General features: G+C 29.1%; 1 protein-coding gene and 1 long non-coding RNA gene across 2 annotated transcripts in view; one reads left to right on the top strand and one right to left on the bottom strand.

Moving 5' to 3' along the window:
* Nucleotides 1-17751, top strand: part of LOC129963511 (uncharacterized) — a 58099-nt gene extending 40348 nt beyond the window's left edge. Inside the window, exon 3 of the long non-coding RNA XR_008783982.1 lies at nucleotides 17633-17751. This is a non-coding gene — a long non-coding RNA (uncharacterized LOC129963511). The remainder of the gene's footprint in view (nucleotides 1-17632) is intronic.
* LOC129963510 (heme-binding protein 1-like) lies at nucleotides 1259-15346 on the bottom strand. Its single transcript, XM_056077938.1, has 6 exons — nucleotides 15245-15346; nucleotides 12218-12281; nucleotides 9769-9840; nucleotides 8503-8632; nucleotides 6575-6761; nucleotides 1259-2453 (listed from the first exon to the last, which is right to left on the bottom strand). Exons 2-6 carry the CDS (start codon nucleotides 12257-12259, stop codon nucleotides 2216-2218), a joined length of 669 nt encoding a protein of 222 aa, XP_055933913.1. The 5' UTR covers nucleotides 12260-12281; nucleotides 15245-15346; the 3' UTR covers nucleotides 1259-2215.
* Nucleotides 17752-18659: the final 908 nt, after the last annotated feature.

Here is an 18659-nt window from a genome sequence, read left to right as displayed (position 1 = left end):
AATAATTCGAATACGAGAAAGTAAAGGTTTTTTTCAATCATTTAGCTGCAAATAATTTATTATATGTTAAAGGCGAAATCTAATTATTTGTCGAATTTTTTTTAGAATTTTATCCTAAATAATTATTTGCAGACAATTTATTAATCTACGTGTATATCTTTGATATTTGTGAAGATCTCCTGTTGTCTTAGTTTCTATATTCTGTTATCTTAAATTTATGTCCTTATCCATTATTAACTAGTTTTATCATTATTTCCTTACAAACTACTTAACTCTATAGAATTTGCATAAATTAATATCATTAAAAAAATGCCTTTACAAATTTTAAAGTTGATTTTTAGAAAACCTCAATATTGTTGTAATTATATGTTAGCCAATTTCAGGCCAGTTGATTCGCCTTTAATTCTGGATGTGTTTAATTTTAATTAATGCATTTTGCATAACCTGATATTTATGTTTCCCTCAACAATGTATTTTTAAGTATCAGTTGTATACAAATTAAAGCCACTTCATTTGCATGACCTTACACCTGTTCTTTTTAAAATGTAAATGAACAATCTTAAGTCTTGGAATCAAGCTCCGTTGTTATCAAAGTGATATTAAAAAAATAAATGTCACCGCATTTGGGATCTAATTGTATACTGTATTTATCGGTTCTGAAAATGTTTTTTTCGTTTTTCGTTTTTATTCTGCAGGTAAATATTGCAAATAGTCATCAGAGTTTTTCTGTTTTTAGTTTTGATCAATAGAAGAAAATCGCCCCATCCTATATTTGACGAAGCAATAAAAAAAATTTTGGAATCTCATTTCAACAAATTAAAATTATGCAAAAAATATTTTTTTAAAGTTGTCAAAATTCAGAAGTTATGTCAGTCCCTTTGATATAATTAAAGATAATTTTCTGAATTTTGAATTGGAAATAAAAATCCATTTTGTTTCATTGTATTTTTGAAGTGAATCCAAAAAAGACATCAAAATCTTTTACATTTCAATCTACCTATCAAATTCGATTCATTTTTTAATCAAACAAATATTTGAGAAATTTCGTTTTCAAATTTTCCAAAGTGCACATTCCCATCCTCCAAAGTAAATTTGTGCTAAATTTGGTAGCCTATATTAAAGGATGTGGTCTGTACATCGTCAATAAATACGTGAACAAGCAAGCACATACATTCTTCTTTGCTAAGATTAGAGAAAGATTTTGTGTCGTTTAAATTAATCGAGTGATAGGAATATTGTTAAATAAACAACCATCAAATTATAAAAGCTCAAACACTTTATTTCATACTAAAAACAAATGCACAAAACAAATGACCCGCATTCGTTATCTAAATTCCAAATAAATAAAGAAAAGCAGCTGATCACAAAAATAAAACACAAAAAATATTTCACATTGCAAAAATAAATAAAGGTGGGTATTGAAATGGTAGTAAACTGAACTGAATTCGTCATGATCGTTTTTGGTTGTGATAAACCAAATGAGAATGCACAGAAACTTTGCATCATAATCTATTTCCACGTACATAGATAGCAGTGATATTTCTCACCTAAAGTGTGATAAAAGAAATAAACGAAAATTAAATATATTCTTCAAGCAACGTTCGAAGGCATTTTAAAAATATGCTGTATGATATAGTATATGAAAATGTAAATGGTACCCTGTGTTTGAAATAATGGTGACATTTTTAGTTCTTCTACTTAAAAATGGGGAGAATAGAATATCAATAAAAATATTTTTTAAATTGTGGCTGATATAAAATACTTTAAGACAAATATTGATTTTTTTGAAACTTCTTACAAAAATTAAAATTTTGATTCATAAATATTATTTTCTTTTATAATTTTATAATGATGTTGATAATAAAGCTTAAGAAAAATGTTTTATCTTAATCTTTGACACCAACTTAATTCTGAGTTTTACATTATCAAAAAAGTTTACCTGGACTTTTTTTTTAAAAAATTGTAGTAGTTATTTTTTTCCATACTTATTTGCACAAGCCCAACATTTTATGCTATCCGTTTGATTTCAGCTTCCTATAGATTATGAATTTCATGTAAACGTAAGCTCTTTTAGGTAAAAGGCCGATATGTATGAGGATATTTTTCCAAGGGATAAAAATAAGCTGGATTCTTTATACTATCATGATCGAAAGCGTGTAGGTCCTGTCCTCTCACATGCAAGACTCGTGAGTCTTTTCTGTGAACAGTTCTGTGCCTAGCAGACTTCATTCAGGTCATTCTGGTCTCTGATGAATTTCTTTTGCTCGTTGGTCTTCTTCTTTATGGATTTGGTGATCCAGATCTCATTGAGTCGGTTGAAAAGCTGAAGTGGAGGATCATACCAATTCAAGTAGTAATGATCGCGTGCTACTCCCACATCTTTGAGAGTCAAATCGGCCAGCTTTTGAGCTTCGGTTACCCATTGGGATTCACTTGGACGACCGCCAAAACTCCTATTAGATGGACAAAAAAATTAATTAAATGGTAATAAAACAATTAGAATCAAGAAATAAAATATTTATATTGGATTATTAGAGAAAATTTGATCAAACCTTAATGATGTCTCAAGAATAACAAAACAAATCAAATAAACATATACATTTCGCAAAAGGTATTATTAAATAATATGAGTAAATATGTATCCATATAAATCTTGCAATATTTATTTATGGATTGGAAAAAGCATTAAAATATTCTATGCTTGTCACGAACACTTCAACAATTCTTAATAATTAAACGGAAATGATTCGTAGAGAAAAATAAAGAATTCAGAAAATATCTGGTATGAGGATTAAACTTCAGAGTTAATAAGAAAACGTTTCTTTTAAGAGATGTGTCTGTTTGAAAATCTGTTTCAACTCAACTTGTGGCTGTTGACAATAAAGTGCAATATATGTTTATCTGCCTTCTCAGTATTTCTGTGCAATTCTGCCGCACTTTTCTAAGTCTACACTGGAAACAATAATGGTCATATTAACCGTTTCAACTGGAAGTTAAATAATGTCTTCTTCTGCTTACATAGCATTAAATTCCTTCCAATGCTTTCTTTATAAATGAATAGTTGAAATAGATTTCATTAAAAATAATAAATAAGCGTAGATATTTGCTTATAACCTCAATTACTGATGGCCATTCCAACAATTTTTATACCATAAGGAGAAATTCTGAAAAAAAATTAAATGGCAATCATTCTACAGATGCATAAATTTCAAAGGAGGATATTTTTAGTCAAATTCTGAGGACCTAATAGATTTAAGCTCATTATAGAAACACCTAGGTTTATTCTTAGATCCTGTTTATTTGTGTGTAAAGTTCCATTGTGGCCATGTTTTAATCAAATTCTGAGGACCCAATACATTTAGGCTCATCCTGTAAATACCAAGATTTGTCCTCAGATCCTGTTCATTTTTGTGTAAAGTTCCAATGTAGTCATATTTAATTAAATTCTGAGGACCCAATACTTTAGGCAAGATTTATCCTCAGGTCCTGTTCCTTTTTGTGTAAAGTTCCAATGTGGCCATATTTTAATCAAATTCTGAGAACTCAATACATTTAGGCTCATCCTGTAAATACCAAGATTTGTCCTCAGATCCTGTTCATTTTTGTGTAAAGTTGCAATGTGGCCATATTTTAATCAAATTCTGAGAACTCAATATATTTAGGCTCATCCTGTAAATACCAAAATTTGTCCTCAGATCCTGTTCATTTTTGTGTAAAGTTCCAATGTGGACATGTTTTAATCAAATTCTGAGGACCCAATACATTTAGGCTCATCCTGTAAATACCAAGATTTGTCTTCAGATCCTGTTCCTTTTTGTGTAAAGTTGCAATGTGGCCATATTTTAATCAAATTCTGAGAACTCAATACATTTAGGCTCATCCTACAAACACCAAGATTTGCACTTAGATCCTGTTCATTTTTGTGTAAAGTTCCAATGTGGCCATATTTTAATCAAATTCTGAGAACTCAATATATTTAGGCTCATCCTACAAACACCAAGATTTGCACTTAGATCCTGTTCATTTTTGTGTAAAGTTCCAATGTGGCCATATTTTAATCAAATTCTGAGAACTCAATACATTTAGGCTCATCCTGTAAATACCAAGATTTGCACTTAGATCCTGTTCATTTTTGTGTAAAGTTCCAATGTGGCCATATTTTAATCAAATTCTGAGAACTCAATATATTTAGGCTCATCCTACAAACACCAAGATTTGCACTTAGATCCTGTTCATTTTTGTGTAAAGTTCCAATGTGGCCATATTTTAATCAAATTCTGAGAACTCAATATATTTAGGCTCATCCTACAAACACCAAGATTTGCACTTAGATCCTGTTCCTTTTTGTGTAAAGTTGCAATGTGGCCATATTTTAATCAAATTCTGAGAACTCAATACATTTAGGCTCATCCTACAAACACCAAGATTTGCACTTAGATCCTGTTCATTTTTGTGTAAAGTTCCAATGTGGCCATATTTTAATCAAATTCTGAGAACTCAATACATTTAGGCTCATCCTACAAACACCAAGATTTGCACTTAGATCCTGTTCATTTTTGTGTAAAGTTGCAATGTGGCCATATTTTAATCAAATTCTGAGAACTCAATACATTTAGGCTCATCCTACAAACACCAAGATTTGCACTTAGATCCTGTTCCTTTTTGTGTAAAGTTGCAATGTGGCCATATTTTAATCAAATTCTGAGAACTCAATACATTTAGGCTCATCCTACAAACACCAAGATTTGCACTTAGATCCTGTTCATTTTTGTGTAAAGTTCCAATGTGGCCATATTTTAATCAAATTCTGAGAACTCAATACATTTAGGCTCATCCTGTAAATACCAAGATTTGTCTTCAGATCCTGTTCCTTTTTGTGTAAAGTTGCAATGTGGCCATATTTTAATCAAATTCTGAGAACTCAATACATTTAGGCTCATCCTACAAACACCAAGATTTGCACTTAGATCCTGTTCATTTTTGTGTAAAGTTCCAATGTGGCCATATTTTAATCAAATTCTGAGAACTCAATACATTTAGGCTCATCCTGTAAATACCAAGATTTGTCTTCAGATCCTGTTCATTTTTGTGTAAAGTTGCAATGTGGCCATATTTTAATCAAATTCTGAGAACTCAATACATTTAGGCTCATCCTACAAACACCAAGATTTGCACTTAGATCCTGTTCATTTTTGTGTAAAGTTCCAATGTGGCCATATTTTAATCAAATTCTGAGAACTCAATACATTTAGGCTCATCCTACAAACACCAAGATTTGCACTTAGATCCTGTTCCTTTTTGTGTAAAGTTGCAATGTGGCCATATTTTAATCAAATTCTGAGAACTCAATACATTTAGGCTCATCCTACAAACACCAAGATTTGCACTTAGATCCTGTTCCTTTTTGTGTAAAGTTGCAATGTGGCCATATTTTAATCAAATTCTGAGAACTCAATACATTTAGGCTCATCCTACAAACACCAAGATTTGCACTTAGATCCTGTTCATTTTTGTGTAAAGTTGCAATGTGGCCATATTTTAATCAAATTCTGAGAACTCAATACATTTAGGCTCATCCTGTAAATACCAAGATTTGTCTTCAGATCCTGTTCCTTTTTGTGTAAAGTTGCAATGTGGCCATATTTTAATCAAATTCTGAGAACTCAATATATTTAGGCTCATCCTACAAACACCAAGATTTGCACTTAGATCCTGTTCATTTTTGTGTAAAGTTCCAATGTGGCCATATTTTAATCAAATTCTGAGAACTCAATACATTTAGGCTCATCCTACAAACACCAAGATTTGCACTTAGATCCTGTTCATTTTTGTGTAAAGTTCCAATGTGGCCATATTTTAATCAAATTCTGAGAACTCAATATATTTAGGCTCATCCTACAAACACCAAGATTTGCACTTAGATCCTGTTCCTTTTTGTGTAAAGTTGCAATGTGGCCATATTTTAATCAAATTCTGAGAACTCAATACATTTAGGCTCATCCTACAAACACCAAGATTTGCACTTAGATCCTGTTCATTTTTGTGTAAAGTTCCAATGTGGCCATATTTTAATCAAATTCTGAGAACTCAATATATTTAGGCTCATCCTGTAAATACCAAAATTTGTCCTCAGATCCTGTTCATTTTTGTGTAAAGTTGCAATGTGGCCATATTTTAATCAAATTCTGAGAACTCAATACATTTAGGCTCATCCTACAAACACCAAGATTTGCACTTAGATCCTGTTCGTTTTTGTGTAAACTTCCAGTATGGCCATCCCCTAATGCTTTCTCATACAGGAATGATTGATATTTTCTCCTACATATACCCATCCCTATATATTGAATCTATATTATCTTTGATTCTAGATGCAGAAGAACCAAAATGATAAAAAAATTTTAAGAAAGCTCATCAATAACATAATGTATTTTATTTCCGCAAAAAAAAAAAAAACTATCATTTTGCATAAAAATAATAGTAAGAAGCAAAAATCAAAAAGTAGATAAAATTATTTTTTCACTAAAAAATATCAAAAACATTTTAAATGAAACTCAGAAAAATTAGAAATACCCACCTAACCACGTATCTCTTTGGAGGTTCCCTCTCAAAGAAGAGGTCAACATCCGTAGGAATAGGGAACATATCATCATACAAATCGTTAGGGATCAGCAGCGACATTATGTACGTTGGCTCGCACAAAGAATCACCTCTACATGGAATTACTTTTGTTCGAGTAGGAGTGGTACTGTTGATGAACTCTCCTGAAATACCAAATAAACATTCATTATTTTAAAGATTTATGTGAATACCGAATAAACATTCATTATTTTAAAGATTTATGGGAATACCGAATAAACATTCATTATTTTAAAGATTTATGGGAATACCGAATAAACATTCATTATTTTAAAGATTTATGGGAATACCGAATAAACATTCATTATTTTAAAGATTTATGGGAATACCGAATAAACATTCATTATTTTAAAGATTTATGTGAAGGTTTGACCTTACAGTCAAACAATAAACCACCATACTGCAGACACAGCAACTGTGACAACTATGACTGTGGGGTTATGGTTTTATCATACTGTTAAACCAATAGTTGCTTAAAAATATTTTTACCTAGTCACCTCAGGTAACCATGTTGGGAATATTGGTTATATTTGATTTCACATCGCTTTGATATAATTTCATATCCATGATACCACGAAACTGTCTGATGTCAGAGATGTATTATTAAATTTCTTACTTCTGTTTATTATGTACATGAACATTTCTTATGGAAAGAAGCCCCTTGACTCTGTAGTGAAAGCTTATAAGCCAGTTAACAGCTACGCTACACGAGCAATTGCTTTTGTATTGTGGTCATGTTACTGAGCTGCGAACCACAAGGTCCCAGGTTCTATCATCGCACAATTCAATCCGCTGCATTTGTGATCTCGGACGATGAACCTTCAACCTTCATACAGCTGTTGTGGCGCAATCTACCCGCAGCAACCCAAAGTCGTCAGACTCACTTGACGCAACAGCAACCACTCACCCACACACACTCGCCATAACGCTTGGCGCTGCTCAAATGGGTTCAGGCACATTAGAATCAACAGCTAATACATCACCACTCAACAGCCATATCGTTCATCTCACCTTCAACTCACCAGAGGGAGAGTCTGTGATGAAAGCTTATAAGCCAGTTAACAGCTACGCTACACGAGCAATTGCTTTTGTATTATGGTCATGTTACTGAGCTGAGAACCACAAGGTCCCAGGCTCTATCATCGCACAATTCAATCAGCTACAACTCCATGATCATCATCATGAAGCCCCATGACCCCCATCATCGCTTTTAAAAATGTGAATGTGTGGTTCGTCTATTGTATGAATTTCACGGTATTGTGACTGCAGAATTTTATCCATCTCATAAATAAGAAAAGCATTTTTAAAATATTTAACTTTCAATAATGGAAGAAAATTATTTGATTAAATCATTGATGAAACAATTAAAACAGTTTAAGCTTCAGAGCAACAATATAATTTGTTGTGGGAAATTAGGAAGAAAATTTTTTTTTTAAATAATTGCCAAAATTCATCAAAAATTTCCACGATTCTTAAATTGATGTCATTAAAAAGGCAATGTTTCAAATTTTACAACGATACAAAATAATATTTTTGAAAGTTATCGCAGAAAAACGCTAAAATTCATGTTAATTTTTTTAATTAGTTAAAATTTTGATTAAAATTTAAATAAAATCTCCTTGTGGTGAGCATTCTCACCATTTCAAGTATAAACACCGAATTTGTTCGGTAGGCCAAATCGTCTGGCCTGTTGAACGCCAGCACTCACACACACACGTTCATCCTTATTATTATTGGAAATCAGTAAGGATTTCTTAATACTGACAATAATTGCCTCGTAAAATTCAACCAGTTGTCTGTTCAAGCCTATGAGAGTTAATTAACTTTAAAAATTACCTACTGGATTCAGAAAAGAGGTTGAATTACCTTTAAGATTATCCCCTTGAATGTATCTGAATAGTTTCTTGTAAAGATTGATTTGCGCCCTAGAGAGGGAAGGGCCGGTTTCTTTTGCACTGATCCATACAGTGGCTGGGTACTGTCTTTCTTCATATTCCTGAAAAGAACATAGGCTTTTATTGGATATTTCTTCGCATCTAAAGCCTTCTCAAACTTCGTCTATCTTTTCATTTAAATATTTAGACTTATTTTTATTAAATTATTTGAAATATGCATGAAACAGAAGCAAAAACTTATTTGATTTGATTTGATTTGATTGAATTCATAGTAAAAAGTCATTATCAGGCAATGTTATGCCAAATGTAAATCAATAAAATTCTAGATTTATGTTATAGGACGACTTCAATAATAAAGGCGTGAAAAAAAAATTAAGGCTAAGATTTAAAAATCTTTCTTAACAGTTTCTAACACTTTCTAAAAGTTTCTAAAAATATGAGAAGTTACAGTCACACACGCATACCGAGACAGAATACTAGCGCTTAATATAATCAATAATGTACAAATGTTATTAATTTTATCAAAAATATATTTTTATCTAATTTTAATCTTATTTCAAAATTATCAAAAAGTAAATTGCAAAGAATATTCTAAACCTATTTATTAATTTGTCAGTAATACGAATTCTTAAGTATATTTGTAAATTTTTCTAATTAATCAATTATTCCATTATAAATAAACCTATATTAATATACACTAGAAAAAAAAATTTCATTAACATATAAATGCATCAACATTTCTGATTTAAAAATAATTAAAAAATTATTTAATTTAAAAATAATTATTCTAGGCATTGTAACAAAAAATTTAATATTTTTAAACCATCCAAATTAAAATATTTTCAATGTTGTTTGCTCTTCAATTTCAATTAGCATATCAATATACTAAAATTTTAAAGAATCTTGTAGAAAAAAAATTATACAAATAATTAATTATTTTATTATTTGCTGAAAATAGAATGACAAATTCAGTTTATTATAACTATTTTCAAATAATAGAACAATTATCTAATAATTATCTAATTACGAGGATAATTATTATCTAATTTTTTTATTAAAACTACCATTTTTATTTAATTTAGTATTAGAATTCATTCATTACTTTTTGAATTTATTTGAATTTGAAAACTCTTTTAAAAATTTAAAAATTTCTATATGAGTTGCGTTTTTTTTCGTTATTACAAATACAACTTACTTTGAAGAGGTTTTTCAAAAATGAAGGAAAAGTTCGACTTACTGGGTGCCTGGTGAGGACTTCATAATCGATGCATTCAACGCCCCTGTGCAAACAAGATAAGCATTGCCCGATCTGCAAACAAAATAAACAAATATTGACCCAAAAGGTGTAATTCTGCATTTTATGTACAAATCTTTCTTAGATTATGAAGAGAAGAATTATTTTGCTTATGACTTAGTAAGAAGTCGCAGTAGAAGATAATGCCAGTTTAGTAAAGTTCTTGATTTAATAACCCGTTGGAATACCTGTATGTTCATCATCCTCTACCATGCATTGTTTTTAACCTCAAGGCCGCTTTCAATCTTATTATTTATAAAGACAATAATGCATCTTTTATATCAAAATAAAAAGTTAAAACAATGCCTATGTTTATAAAAACACAATCTTTAAATGTCTGTGTATGGTGGAGTCTTGGAATCAAGAATATTTCCTTTCAAATAAAGGGAGCTTAACAAAGAAATTTTTTCCATCCATTAATAAGAGACTATCATGCCATCATTTTTATACTAATAATAAAATAACCCAATTTCTAACTGGTCATGGTAACTTTAAAAGTTATTTGTACAAATTTAATTTGTTTCCGTCATCTTCCTGCGATTGTGATATTGGTGGGGAGGAAAATGTTGAACATGTGCTCCTTCAATGTTCCACGTTTGTCAAAGAAAGACAGATCCTAAGACTGGCTCTCAAGGACATGAATATAAATTGGCCTCCAGAGTTTCACCGACTTATTTCCACTAGAAGTGCTTTTGAAAATGTCTGTAAATTTATTGTCGGTATCTGTAATTCTTCATGACTGTTAAATTTTCTTCTTTTTCTTTTTGTAATTTGTTACATACTTACTTCTGTAAGCCCCGTGTGATACTTTGTGGTGCACGGGGGATTTATAAATGTTCAATAAAAAAATATCCGTGTAAATAGGATTTATTTAAGGAAATGTGTTTTATTGTTTCTTAAAATGGAGTAAAAATTGTGAAATTAATTTGTTTCTTTCTGATACTTCTAATCTTTTTCTGATTCTTTTATTTCCTTTGTTTGGCAAGTTTTACTCACTTCAATTATTTTTAAATTTTAAATCAGTAATTCTGCTAAAAGAATGTCGGTAACTCTTTGAATATTTGTTTATTTTTGTAATTGTTAAGTCTAGAATAACATTTCCAAATATAAAAATATATATTAATTTAAAATCAGAATATACTATGCGAAATTCATTTTAAAGCTAAAAGTTCTTTTTTCTTACACACGTACTTTGAAAAGATATTATTTTCTTCAAACTTCATTAGACTACTTAATAATTCTTCGAATTAATCTTTAACGCAATGTGGAAAGATCCTAAGTTTCCTTTCCCCCCCCCACAACATCTATTATGAAAAAGACGAAAAATAATTCGTGTTTTCTAAGCAACGTCTTTAGATGCTCCCTGCTGCATTCTATCGTAATTTGTGTATTTTTTTAAGAGTAATATGGGTGATAATACTGCAAATTTAAAATAAATATTTAAAAAAATTGAAGAAATAAGATACCTGCCGGAAAAAAATACAGACTACTGGAATAAATTGGAAGATGTAACATCTAATTCTTAATGTGTTAAAATAAATGAGATAAAAATTTCTTGTTAAAATTTTTATGATTTCAATGTTTCCAATTGATTCAAGTAATCAAATATTGTTTTTTTTTCTGTATATTACATAAGATTCGTAAGAAATTAATGGCTTAGACATTCTATTAATAATTAACTAGAATTTCAACTTTCATAAATTATATATAAATTTTCAGAAAAGTGTGTAAAGTTAAGGGTAATATCTATGTATAAAGAACAAAATATTTCTTATTTATAAACAACAAAAATTTGATTAACTGCTTTTTGATTTTAAAATGAATAATAGTTCTTTTTTTTATTGTGGAGTAGGGTATGAAAATGCCAAAGGAAATTTTTAGAAGGACAAGTAACAAAAATCAAATAGCATTTAGAATACTTATTGTAGTATTTCAAAATGCATATTACCTTCGTTGATATTATGATGATTGTATGCATATTTATGTATATGATATTATGATTACTGTATGTAGTAATCAATTGCTGTAATTTCAAAGAATGAACTATGTAAAAATATAATAAATGAAACAAAGTGGTGTAATTTTCATAAATATGAAAACATTTGTTAGATTTAAATTCTCGTATTATATAAAGACATTGTTAATATTAAGAGAAAAAGAATATCAGAAATATTTTTCGGTAGTGCATCAGTTCTTAAAAACTTTTGATATTTAGAAAAAAGAAATAAGAACATATTTCTATTGCATATACAATTTTTGTTTAAATTCGATCGAATTTTTATTTTTTACACCAACAACAGAATTATAACTTAATTTTTGTGATTTCATGCAACAACTTTTAACATTAAATTTCTAGGTCATGATTATTTAAAAATTTTCAAATGAAATTTACCTGAATAGCAAGACAAGTTGTCAATAATATCCAAACTTTCATTCTTTCTGCGTTTTATGTTCTCCTGAAAACAAAACAAAAAGGGGTTTTTTTTTATTAAAACAGAATTCATGAATAATTAATATGTTATTCATTACTTATTAAGAAAGAGTTCAAAGACACACAAAAAAAACTATGATATGTTGAATATCTAGAGTGCTTTATTTTAATTGAATTGTTTCAAATATCCAAAATGATGTAACTGCACATCAATAAATCATTTAAATGTGCGCCATTAAATATATTTAAATTTATTTTGAATGTACATCAGTGATCACATAATAAGATTTCAACTCAATTTTGATGCTTTTATATAGTTGTTATATTTTACTTCATGCGACTGAAATCAACAGGTAAAAGGTAACAGACCTAGCTTCACATTACATATTTTTAACTGCAAATTCTTCATGACACCTGGATTATTATTTAATTTGTTATCACCTTTGCAATTCTAACCCCAAAAAAACAGATGTAGGTTCATAAAAATAAGTCACTTCTCAGATAGAAAGAAACAGCCGTTAAATATTGCATTTTTTTAAATACTAAAACTTTTAAAAACTGTGTCATAATTGCGAGATTTTTTTGTAACACGAAACAACTTCACAAGGAAATACAAAATCTCAAATATAAATTATTATTGGTTTGATTCCATTGTATATCTTCTGGATTTTATTTCCCATGTTTATCTTACATTCAGATAAATTTAGTAAATAATCAAAGCTTACGTCGTTATTACGTCAATAAATTTTAAATAAAATTTCAATATAATAATGTTAATAATAATTATTTATTTAATATATATTTTAAAACATTTACGTTACACATAAGTACGATTTTATTTATTTTCAAAGCAAAATATTCAAATCAACAGTTATCTTTTCTAAAGAAAGTTTTTGAATGAAATTTGGACGTTTTTAAAATTTTGCAATCCAATAAAATTCGAAAATTGCAAGTAAATTAATAACAGCTTAAATCCTTTTCTAGTAAATTAATAATTTGTTGTTTAGAAAAAAATTGCTTATAAAGTGTTGCGATTATACAAAAACAAAACAATGAAATTCAACAAAGAGTAAAATATAATTTGAATGAAATAATGGGACGTAAACATAAATAAATATTGACTACTTTTATTCAAAGAGTCATGCAAAAAGATGATATCAAAAAGAATCTTGCTACATAATTTTTCTTGTGATTTCAGAGTAAAATAAAGAAAGTTGAAAAATCTAATTAGTTTTCACTATAAAATAAAACTGCCATTTGACATAATCTAAATTTTATTTCATTATCATATTAAAAATAAAAAAATAAAATCATTAAAAAAATAAAAAATAAAATATGATGTTTCCTTCCGTAGGTTTTGTCTACAATACTTTGTTTATTTATTTATTGCTTAAACATGTATAGTAAAAATATAAAAATAAATAGCTCCCCTTATACTTGAAATGTTTAATATCAAAATAAAGTAAAAACCCCAAATATTGCTTTTAATTCTCATTCCAAAATACGTTGTAAAATTTAACAACATGATTTTTGATATTTTTTTATTTTTACTAATGTTTAATTCTCATATTAAATAACAACGTTGACAAGGATAACTTCCAATCCTTTATAATAAACATTTATTTGTTAGAAAGAATAGAATTCATGAAATAAATAAACTTCATAAGGTTTCTTTTTAGCAAATTTTTGCCTCTTACTAACTTCGGGTTGTTCAAACCACATATAAAAAGAGATTAGAATATTTCACTCATACAAATAGATTGAGAATTAATTCAAAATTCAGTTGATAGTATTAGTTTTCCATGCATCAAATGAACATAAATTGACTCCGTAACATTACTGATTTTAGTTATTAATGAACTTGTGGAACACAATTTATCTAATCAAAGGCTATTTTCCCAAAGAAAATGGCTATTAGATTCACTATTACAAATAAAGAACATCAGGAGTGAAGTTGGACGTAATTATTTCCTAGGAAATTCACTACATATTTCGAATTCTGTATAAAAAAATTACACTAAAGAACGTAGTTTTCTTAACTAAATTAAGCCAATTCCAATCGATTGTTTAATTTATCATTTATAAAATGAAATAATTACATACTTTATCGAATTTCAGATTATTTCCCAAAATAAATCTATTGTGGAATTTGCCACTACAACCATATGGGACAAACAATATCGAATTTGGATTCGATTATTCAGTAGGGGAATTAATTACCCTTTTATGTATTTCAGATTCACTACGGAAAAACATATTTTATAGAGAAGTTTTCTAAGTTAAATTAAGCAAATCTTAAACTTTATTCAGTTTAGTAGATTATTTATAAATTCCAACAATTCACAATTTACCGAATTTAAAATTATTTTCCCAAATAAATCTGTTTTCAAATTTAATACTGCAACCACATAACAGTAAAGTGAAATAAATCATTTAATCGTGAATTAAATGCCATTTTGTAAATTTCGGATTCACTACAGAAAGTGACGCTTAATACCGTAAATTTCTAAGAATAAATCAGCCAATTTCAGTCCGATATTTAATACATTATTTATGAAAAGCGATAACTATTTTTGGATAAATGGCATTTAAAAATTATTGTACAATATCTCTCCAGTAGCATTTAATCGGGAATTAACTATCGTTTGCGAATTTTGAATTCAGTACAGAGAGCTATGCTTAATAGCATAGTTTTCCAAGCCAAAATCAGTCAATTTCAGTCCGATGTTTAATACATTATTTATAAAAAGCTATAACTATTTTTGGATAAATAGCATTTAAAAATTATTGTACAATATCTCCAACAGTCCTATGTCTTAAAATTTTCCTTTTACCATTGGTTCCCGACTGCATAACTAAGATCCATTTCATCTTCAACCTCAAACACAAACCACGGAAACTTCCGAAGAAGAAAAACTTCCGAAAGGATGAAAACATCACGTCCCTGCAAGAAAAGAAGTTAGAGGAGAAGTAGTAAGAGCAACTCACCTCTCCGATGCCGAGGAGATGAATGAGAGAGACCTTGACACTGGAACAGAAACAACGAGAGAGCGATGATCCAATCCTCTGCCTCTTCTATTTATAGCCGATGGTCAAGAAAGAGAGGTCAGGGACAGGAGATACCGGTCCTCCGCCCAAACAACCCAAATAGGGATGGAAGCGTCTTCTTTTTTCGTGTCACGGGTCCAGGTCTCCTTCCGGGAACGAACGGGTTTGGAGGATAAGGATCTGAAAGATGAAATGCATCTCTTCTTCTTCTTCTTCTTCCTGGCGTGCACAGAAGGTCGGGGCTTCGGTCCCTACAATGTCATTTTTGGCCTTTTTTCTTGAGTCTTGACCACGAATATGAACTGATGATATGAACTGACCACAAAGGATCTTATAATTAATTTTTATTAATCTTAGATTTTTATTTAATTGAAGACCCATATAAGGGATTGCAAAATTGGTTTAATGCCATCTTTTTATTCCTGAAGGTCATTTCTGACATATCCATAGCAATTAAATTCTCATAAAGAATTAAATTACTATGCATATGTCAGAATTGAATTCTCATAAAGAATTAAATGGCATTTTAATACAATCTCAGAAGCCAGAAAAGAATCATGGCTTTGATATTATCTATCGGATAATTATAGATTCATTGAAATCTCTAAGCTAGTAGAACTTGTCTATAATATGGCGAATTGCAACGTCTAAAGATCAACGTCTCTTTAATACTTGTACCTTTTTTGCTTGAGTTGAATTCGTTCAAAAATGTGATATAATAAATTGTCATTTCTTTCTGACACTGTTAGCTTCATGCTATTATAAGAAGAGAAAATATTTTTGTCATTATTATATCAAAATATCGTATAGAAAATTTGCCAAAGGATTTAATCGATGCAAAATACTTGTATAGGTAAAATACATCTGCTCTCAAATTGTCGTATATGATGCGTCATTGTTGTATATTGCCATACAATGACATGTGTATTATATGTATTTGTTATATATTAACAAAATTTATGTAGCATGTAGTTTTTGCATATTTTGATATGACAGTGACGTTATTATTAACGTTTCTTTTATACTAACTTCAATTATTTTTCTATAGAAAGAATTTGATTTTGAATTTCTCAGAAACATTAAATTGGTCTATTCTAAATGAATAAGAACTTGAGCATTTTATGATCTTTCCGAAATTTTTTTTTCTGCTATTCGTGTGTAAATAATAGTGTTTCTCATTTCTTAAATTCAATCTTTTTTTCTCTCTTTTTATATTCATTTCAAATTCATCTCATAAAGAGATGATGAGATGAAATGGAAATACAGGTGAGATTTGCACCTATAAAATAAAATTTATTTTACTTCGAGAAAAAATTAGAAGAGATTATCTATAATAGAAGGTAAGATAAATAAATACACTTTTTTTTATCCATACCATTAACATCTGTAAGCACACGATAAAACTGAATGGCTGATAGTAACACTGATAGGACTTATGGTTGACTCCTAAAGGCCATTACCGACCACGGCACAGCTTTACCCAAGGGAAGTACGTCCCGCCATGGATGAGGTGGTATCCAACCCCCACTTCTTTCCGTACAGCCTCTTTCCACCAGGGCGGAGAGAACCAACTACCATGTCAGAACTTTCTCATCCTATTTTTCGTGGTGTCCTATTTTTCGTGGTCCTAGGGGGGGGGGGTCTTTTTTTAATCCAAAGTCAAATATTGTTCTCATAAGTAAGTTTCTTTTTTTGGAAATTTTGGAATGTAGTAAACATTTACTTATGGTTCAAGTGCTTGTCATCCAATTTACTCATTATAATAGTTCTTACGAGTGTTGTTTTCTATCTGCATTTAGAAGACATTCAGCAAGTTTATTTTCGAAGCATGTCTTCTGTTCGATCTCTTTTTTTTTCTGTGAGTATGCTGAATTTTCAATTGATTGTCACATAAAAACATCAATCACTTAATATTTATTTTACCATCAGAATTTTCAATATTTATTTGCAACTCAATAAATTACAGAAGCTCACATTTTGGTTGTATTTATTAAATTTGGCACATATTATTTGACTTTTATTTCAATACTAAATGTCTTCTGTGACTGCTTGCTAGCCAGAAATATTGGTTATGTTTGGTTTCAGTTAAACTTAATTATGAAAGATATTATAACCATACTTTTATATAGCTTTACAATTGCTCTGTTGCTGTGTATATGACTAACCGAATCGACTTCCATGGCATCGTAGTGTCATAAAAAAAATCAAGTGCCAGTTAAACTTTTTTTCAAATTGCACGTTATTTTTTAAGGTATTGTTATTTCACTTACTGATTTCTCATGTAAATAGTGCACATAATTAGTGTAATCTTTCTTTCTTATCTTTCAGAAATGGAAAAAAAATCGCTCTATGAAAGATCTCATAAAAGAATAAAGACGCTTTGAGTTTCACTGGAAAATTGTTACTGAAAATAATGTAAAATATGTATTTATAAAATATTGTCGAAGTTCAAAAAAATTTGTAATAAAAGCTAAATTGGAATCACTAAAAAGAAAGTGTTTTAAATTTTTGAAAATAGTGTAAATAGTGTTTTAAAATTATGAAAATAGTGTAAATAGTAGTTTAAAATTTTAAAATAGTATAAAAAATTGTTTTTCTGTAATGATATTTTTTGGATGCTGTTTTGAAAAAATGTCAAAACCTTTTTTAATTTTTAATCAAGTAAGATTTTAGGTAATTTTTTTAAATCTATTTCAGGTGCAAATTTTTGCTCTCCAAAATTTCAGCCAAATGTGGAGCTTTAGGTCAAACGGTCTGTGAAGCACTAACACAAACATTGTCTCCTTCTTTATTAGTAAAGATGCGCAATGTAACCCGAATTTACTTTCGCCTGGCGCATTTAATTCATATCACGTGAGCAATAATTAACTGTTTCGTTATTAACTGCATATTTAAAAAAATGTACTTATAACTATAGTTTGGAAGAGAAGAGAAAAAATTTCAAAAAAGAAATCCACAACTTTCATCCGAATATATAGAAATATATGCTGGTTTTTGACTACAAAAGAAAGATCTACTGCTATAAATAAAATAAAATTAAACGTCATTCATTAGAATGTTTGAAATAACATCATAGTTTATTTTATATCCTTGTTATATGGTAAGTTGAAAAAAACTCGTAAAAACTACTTTGGTATATTTTTATTTTCTCGTACACGAGATATATAAAGAGAAATTATTGCCCCCGTCAAAAAATTCGAACACAGCATTCGATGTTTAAAATGAGAAAATTATCAAAATCTCGACATAATTCTTTTTTTTTTTAGCTGACAACAGAATTTTTAACATATATTTCAAACTTTAGAAACTCAAATAAAATTTTTTAATTAATTTTTTTTCAATTTTGAAATGAACT

Source organism: Argiope bruennichi, chromosome 3 (assembly GCF_947563725.1).
Source record: "Argiope bruennichi chromosome 3, qqArgBrue1.1, whole genome shotgun sequence".
Lineage (NCBI taxonomy): Eukaryota > Metazoa > Arthropoda > Arachnida > Araneae > Araneidae > Argiope > Argiope bruennichi.
This window is presented reverse-complemented; position numbering and strand designations above follow the sequence as displayed.